Below are 7,435 nucleotides of genomic sequence, written 5' to 3' on the forward strand. Positions count from 1 at the left end.
CACCCCTACTCTAGAGGTTCAGATTCCCTTAAAGGAGACCCCCCAGCGCTGGGCAAGGCACAGCACTGCACGATGGGAATGGTTGCCTCCAGATGATGCCGGGGAGACTGTGCAGATTATTCGGCTTTAGCCAAAACTTCACATGGGCCCAATAAATAATTAAGGAGCAGCACTTAGGGTTGCTGGGGGCCGTCACTGGCCTCTGGGCCTTACAATGAAAAACATTGTCCTAGGACAAAAATCCCTGATACAGACGTCATGCAATTATAAGGTGAGCAAGGAGTGAGGTCCTGGAGCTTGGCCTAACTTCTTTTTTGCACTGAAGTGGCTTTGATCAGAGATGACCAACTATATCTCAGATATTTATTCTGCTCTTCCTCCAAGATGCTCCAAGCACCGAACATGGTTCCCCGCTTTTATCCTTACAACATCTCTGGAAAGCAGGTTAGGATGAAAAACAGTGGCTTAAGGCAGGAGTTCTCAAACTTCGGTCCCCAGATGTTGTTGGACTACAACTCCCATCATCCCCAGCCACAGTGGACTTCCATTGTGAATGTTTTGCAGCCCAATGCAGATTATAATCAGGCCCTGTGGGACTCCTTAATTTGAATCAAAGTTTTCTAAAATGCTTGCCTCCAACTGTAAAAGGGAGAGAAGGAAAATATCACCCATGTTTAATACTCTATGTTTTAAAAATCAGATTGGCCAACATCCACCCTATTGTTGTGCACAGGGAGTTCAAAACAGCATATGTGCAACTGCCCTGTGCCTCCTTCTGAAGCATGTGTGCTTGTATGCAGGGTGGGGGTGGGTATTTTTTTGCTGATCTCCCTTTCTGCCCCAGAAATACTCTGTACAATATGCAAATATGCCCCTGAAGGTAAGGGACATATTTGCACTTTGCAGAGAGCACACCTTCCCCTTCCCTTTCTCCCTCTGGAAAGCTGCAGGCTCACATGCTCCTCCTCCCCTCTCTCACACTCGAGAGAGTGAAAGCTTCCCCTTCCACTTGACAACAAACCACAGCTCTGCATGACAGATGAACTGTGGGGAGCCTTGGAGGAAGTTTGTTCTAGCTCGAGTTTGTTAAGAACAAACCAGGATCATATAATGGAGCCATAGCTCAGCGGCAGGGGCAGAGTCACCACTGAGTGAACCGGTTCAAAGAACACGGACTGCCACCCCTCAGAGAGGCTGTGCCTTGCGCCCCTGACATGCCCTCTGCGTCCAACATCAGATGCGGGAGCTAAATCGGACAGTGCTGCGTTCCCAGCGTGGCCGGAGGGGCTCTCCTGCAGTGCTGGCTAGATTGAGCTCCCACGCCCCGTTTGTGAGCTAGATCCTCCAGTGCTGCATTTGCGGCATGGCCCAGAGCGCCTCTCCCTGCCTTTAAAAGGGGAGGGAGAAACGCTCCGGACGCACTGTGAATGCAGTGCTGGATCTAAACCACGCCCCCATGTCTGACATCGGATGCAGGGGGTGTGGCTAAACGCTCCCTAGGTCAGATGCTGATGTAGGGGGCAGGGCTAGGGGGGCCACGGCAGCAGTCAGAACCCAGGCCACGGCTGGCCTCCCTCCGCACCTGCTCAGCGGAAGAGCATCTGTTTTGCATGAAGACGATCTCGGGTTCAGTCCCTGCCATCTCCGGCTAGGGCTGGGGAAGACCCCTGCCTGAAACCTTGGAAAAGCCATTGCCGGTCCGAGTAGATAATACTGAGCTAGGAGGACCAATGACCTGACTCAGTATATGGCAGCTTCCTATGATATCCTAGCTTGTTAACATAACATGGAATTACGATTTGTTCTAAAATGGAAGGTTTCACGCTCATCCTCCTGTGCATGCAAAAGGAAGAGAGCATGTGCAAGCACATAGTGTATGTCTGAAGTGTATTCACATAGAAAAGTAGAGGATTAGATCTGAACCAGACCATTATCCTTCCCATTCTGAGTGGCAACAATTCTTGCCACAGTTAGCAAGTTATCCATGAGATCATGGACTGGTTCGGATGCTACTTTCCCAACCAGTGCAACGAAGGAAGCCTTTTGTGGTTGAAACTAGCATTTGGGTCACATGCAGAGTAGCAATTGGAAGGAATCACCCTCCCCACATGATAAAGGATGACATTGATCGGGATGTGCACAAAATGTGATTCAATCACTGATTTGAAGCACAGCCCGGGCACCTTTAAAAGGGAGGAGAGCTGGTTTGTTTCTGCTCCTCTGCCACTCGGAGGGAGTACCGCCAGCACATGAGGGCAACTGGAGAGCATGAGGAGCAGGTTAAAATCTGCTCTCCTCTCTTTTAAAGGTGCCTGCAGGGGCATAGCTAGGGAAGAGGGGGCACGCGTTTGCCCCTCTCCCCGGCGGCCTCTCATAGTGAGGGGAGATAATGAAGAAAATAGGGAGGGGTGGAGCTGGGGGGCCCTCAGAAGCTCTGGGGCCCGGGTTCTTTGAACCCATCTGCTCAATTATAGCTACACTCCTGGGTGCACGGGCTTCAAATCAGTGATCGAATCACACTTCGTGCACATCCCTAGACATCGAAACATCCACAAAAGATATCAAGACAGATGGGCTTTTGGTGCGTCCCCATTTCACGGGCCACTGGAGTACTGTCCAAAGCGGTTTATTATCTGTTACTTTCACCAAACACAACCCTGCAAGTAAATAGTTTAACAAATAAATTGGAGGATTCATTTCCAGCTCCACCCTGACAACCTCATTAATAGCAGACAACATGTATTGCCAAACATTTTAATCACTGTGCATTTCCAACAAATGGGTATAAAATCTTCCTTTGTTAAGGGGATGTCCAACCATTTCCTGTCATATTAGGAAACATCTTTTTTTAAAAAAAAAAATCTCATTGGGCTTGTAACGCCAGCAAAATAATAATTCCTTTATTGTTTTGTGTGGTGAACCATCTCAGCTGTGCCAGATTTGACATCAGCCAGAAATTACAATGCCAGATAGTTTTATTTATTGTGTTCCTTAGTGAATTTTACATGTATTTACAAGGAAATTAGATGGGCACAAAAACAGCTAAGGAAAAGCAAATGCTTTTACGTGCTAGGTAAAGAAACACCTGCATGCCTCTGATCTATTCCCACCCTGTTCTTATCTGCAGCACACAATCCTGTGTTCTGTTTCTTGATCACATTAATGTGTGATGAAATGTTAAAAACTAGCTATAGTTAGCTAGCTACCATATTTACCTAAATCCAAGACAAGGTTTCCCCCCAGTTCCTTCCTGTTAAATGTGTTGGCGGGGAGGGCATGTGTCATCTTAAGTTCAGAGACCTCTTTCTTTGGGGTAGATATACGTATCACCTGTATTTAACCTCTACCGTTTAAGGCATTGTCTTAAATTCAGAGTCACCTTCTATTTGGGTAAATATGGTAGACAGACTGACAGTTTATTTGAAAATGTATATCCTGCCTTACAGTTAAGAATTCTCAACACAACATAACAGTAGTTAAAAAACAACAACACACACTTAATGACAACTTAAAACAACAGTCCCATCAAAGATAAACATCACAGACCTAATACACAAAGCTGCCATTACAACAGTATAAATAATTAATAAACAGCAGGTTTTTTAAAAAAGGTCATTGGCCAGCATCCAGACTAACAAAATGTGTGTGGCTCAACACTGCATGTGCTGTGGGGAAATAGTGATTTTCATCAGTATCTCTGTAACCAACAATGACTCTTGCAAATATGTCCCTGAGAGTCACACAGCCCTCAGGGTTATATATTTTGTGGGGGTGGGGTCAGAGTTAGCTATAAAGGGAAGGGGAGACTGACAAAAATCTCCCCTTCCCCATAGTGTGCATTGTAGAACCATTTACAAGTTATGTTTACAGTGGAACATTCTCTCTACAGTGTACACAGGTACAGATCTGTACACGGGTACAGTCATTCACATGTCATGTTGAACACAAGTACAGATGTACATGTCCTATCTGTACCATGCATTTAAAGGTCTGTATACTCATAAAACTTAGTGTCTGAATCGGGCTTGTGTTCTCACCACACCATTGCTTCGTTAGTCTGGATATTGGTCAGCCTTTTTTTTTTAATGGAAAGCCTGGACAAATGAAAAGGGTTTGGCCTGAGTCTCATCAGGTTGGGCACCAGGCATGCAGGTCTGGGGACAGTATTTCAGAGGCCAAGAAGCCACCACAGAGAAGGTCTTTTCCTGTTGGCTTTCAAATACGGATGGAGGGCACTCCAAGAAAGACCTTTCGTGATCATAATTGCCAGTCTAGTTAGGAAGTTGGTGAAGCTGCTTTCACACTGTCAAGACGCATTATGAACCTACCAGTTCTGATCAGTAAACAGAGTTGCCAGAACCTAAGGGGTATACTCGTGGGTCAAATGGGCCGTAAGCCAGAATTTGGCCTTTTAAAAGCCAAATCTGGCCACCTAGATCAGTAATCTGGCTGTCATATGCTGAACCAGCTGTAGTTTCTTAGTAGTCTTCAAGGGCAGCCCAATACACAACACACAGCAGTAGTCTAGCCTGGATGTTTCCAGGGCGTGGATAACTGAATGACAGCAGCTGTCTAGAACATCAATGTGCTACTGTACTCAGGAAGGGTTAAAAACTGCAGGGGCTCTTGGCATGCTGCCCTTCATGGGCCTCTTCCTACTTGGGTAGACCCCATGAGAGCAGAGAGTGTCTCCCCACCACCACACGAAGGCTATGGGCACAGAGGTGTTACAGGGATCAGCAGTGAGCCCCTCTGAGGCTGTGGGCCTGTCGTCAACTACTGAGCTATGCCAGCCCCTGACACGGGCCCTGGCTGTGCTGAGTGGACTTGCGCACTACAATATATAGACAAGCTACTGATGTGGGAGAGGCCAGGATTGACTGCAGAGGGTGGAAGGGGAAGAAGCAATAGAAGACAAGGAACGCTAGCTAAAAGATTCCAGTTGATGCCAGTAAACTTTGAATCAGATCTCTAAATGGTAGGACTGTGAATCGGACATTCCGATGCTGGTGAATTTGTAGCAATCTGCTGGTGCTCTGTGTATGTGGAGTGTGTGTGTTTCCCCCTTCTGTTACCAATACTGGTGGGTGGGCTTTTCACCGGAACCAGCAGTGCCCAGTGCTGACCAGGAGGAGGAAGTGGAGGGGATGCCGAGAGGCTGTGAAGGGATACTGGGAGGACATGCAGGGATGCTGGGAGGATGTGCAAGGGCAATGTAGTTTCTGGGAAATGTAGTTTCTGGGAAATTTTCCCATCTGGGAAAAGTAATTCTTCCTAGTGGTTTCCCATGAGGAATGTTGATGCACAAGTGGAGAATCTTTTATCACAGACATTCCAGAAGAAGACTGACTCCTTTGTGTTTCAACTTCTTTTTTTCATTTTGTTAACTTGAAAAAAGAAATAAAGATACTGGAGTCTGTTCTTCTCATGAGACCCTAATGGCAAAAGTCATTTGGGAAGCAACTGTAAATATTTTGGCTTGCAAAAGCAAAGGTTTCGAATGGTATCCATAGCAACCTATGTAGCAAGACATGCAATCTGATGGGAATAAGCTTTGCCCAGCAAAAGGAAAAGAAAGGCAGACATGTTGCGGGCAGGAAAACTCTTGGAAACGAGAACTTGGGGCAGCAGCAAGAGCAAAAGAGAAGCTGCATCTTCTTGCTGCTTGTTGCACCTCTCCCAAGCATTCTTGTTCTTCCCCATTTCATGAATCAGAAGATCGGACAGCTCAGCCCTTCTGCTCCTACTCCCAGCTATCAAAACACAGGCAGTGGGCCAGAGTGAGGCAGAGACAGGGACGCAGTGCCAGCACTTGAGCTAAGAGCTCACAGCTGCATCTCCTCAGCCTCTATACGCAACCCCTAGTTAGCATCAACCTTTCTTTCCTCTTTCCAGAAATGCGGTACTTTTGTGTGGACAGAGATAACGCCGAGGAGGGAGAGAACCCAAGTGCTGCCATCCACTCAAGGGTCAGGTCCATTGGAACAGCCAAAAACAGAGGAAGGAAACTCAGCAGAAAGCTGCCTGACCTCACCCTCCCTTCGCTTGCCGGATTCCCAGGAGACACTAGACTCTGGCACTCACTTATCAAAAACAAACGCCAGTGCCGGAGCCAAGGCAAACCCGTCATCCTCTGAAAGGCGGCAGGAGAGTTCTGGGATTTCTCAGTCAACCCAAGCGCAAGTTAGGTATCCCCCTGGGGAAATGCCTCCCAAGCCACTGAGGAAGAGATCTCTTGATACACTTCAGGACCATTTGCCTCCTCTTCATAAAACTGCAATCGCCAGAAGAAATTCAGACTGCTTAGAAGGGCCGTCCCAGTGAGGGGGAGCTGGCCTGCTGTAATTGCAGCAACACCCAAGACAAACTGATACTAGCAAATTGTTCAAGGCAACACACTCTGCCCTTACATAACAGCAGCTGCAAGCACGCTTTGAGATGCCTCTAGAAAACTGGGGGCCCATTAAAAACAACAGCACATGAATCTTTAATTTTCTCCCCCCACTGGTGCAGTTGGATTTTTATGGGCTTATGGAAAATTATCTGGATTGCTCATTTGCAAGGGGAGGTACTTAGTATCAAGACTGATTAAGAATGTTAGGAATGAATAATTAATGATGATGTCAGTGATTAAAGTGATTCTGATATTTTGCTAATTTTTAATGTTACACAGTAGGTTTCCTTTCCTTTAAAAATGCGTGTCTTTGAGATCAGATATCTTTAAAAGCATGCATTGAGAGAGGAAGTGTAGATCATGGCATATCAGTGCAAGAAGTATGATTTCTTTGAATGTTCTGTGATGTCATCCTGTGATGAATAGAAGCTGTTGTTGTTTCCAAAGGAAACGGTGACAGCTTCATGGGACAATTTGCTACAGTCTGTAAGAATGCAAGTTATGTTCCATGGCTCAGCGGAGGCAGGAAAGGCACCTTTATAGTAACCTTCACTTTTGCTGTAACATGTTCCCGAAGGCTCCGAATGGATTTGATTTTAGGTCAGGACTGTGGATTAGATGTCAGCTACATATATAGATTTCTCCTCCTAATGTCATGCCCATTATTTCAGACTTTACGTTTGTACCCCTCCTCTGTGGTCTTGGTAGATAAGCTCTTAAGAACATAAGAATGGTCTGGCTGGATCAGCCCAAGGTCCATCCTCCCCAGTATTTTGTTTCTAACAATGACCAGCCAGGTGCCCTGGAAAACTTCAAAGTCCAAAAAAGGCAAGAGTTTGTTCTGTTTGTCCCCTGCTGTTTGTTCGCAGCATGTGGTATTCAGAGGTATGCTGCCCGTGTGCAGTGGAAGTTCCTTTTAACTATGGCTGCCATGAATTTGTATCATTCTTCTAAGGACCGGATATTACCTTTTAACTATGGATAACTGCTCCCTACTTGAACCTGTATAAGCTTTTTAAAGCTATTTACAGTGCTGCTGCA

At 46.3% G+C, this 7,435-nt stretch overlaps 1 protein-coding gene across 1 annotated transcript in view; it reads left to right on the forward strand.

The window, feature by feature from the left end:
- Positions 1-6,656, forward strand: part of C1H2orf73 (chromosome 1 C2orf73 homolog) — a 28,389-nt gene extending 21,733 nt beyond the window's left edge. Inside the window, exon 5 of the mRNA XM_053284518.1 lies at positions 5,896-6,656. Coding sequence (XP_053140493.1) covers positions 5,896-6,324 — 429 coding nt within the window. The 3' untranslated portion in view covers positions 6,325-6,656. The remainder of the gene's footprint in view (positions 1-5,895) is intronic.
- The last annotated feature ends 779 nt before the right edge of the window (positions 6,657-7,435 follow it).

The sequence above is a fragment of the Hemicordylus capensis genome, chromosome 1 (assembly GCF_027244095.1).
Source record: "Hemicordylus capensis ecotype Gifberg chromosome 1, rHemCap1.1.pri, whole genome shotgun sequence".
In the NCBI taxonomy this organism is placed as follows: Eukaryota; Metazoa; Chordata; class Lepidosauria; order Squamata; family Cordylidae; genus Hemicordylus; species Hemicordylus capensis.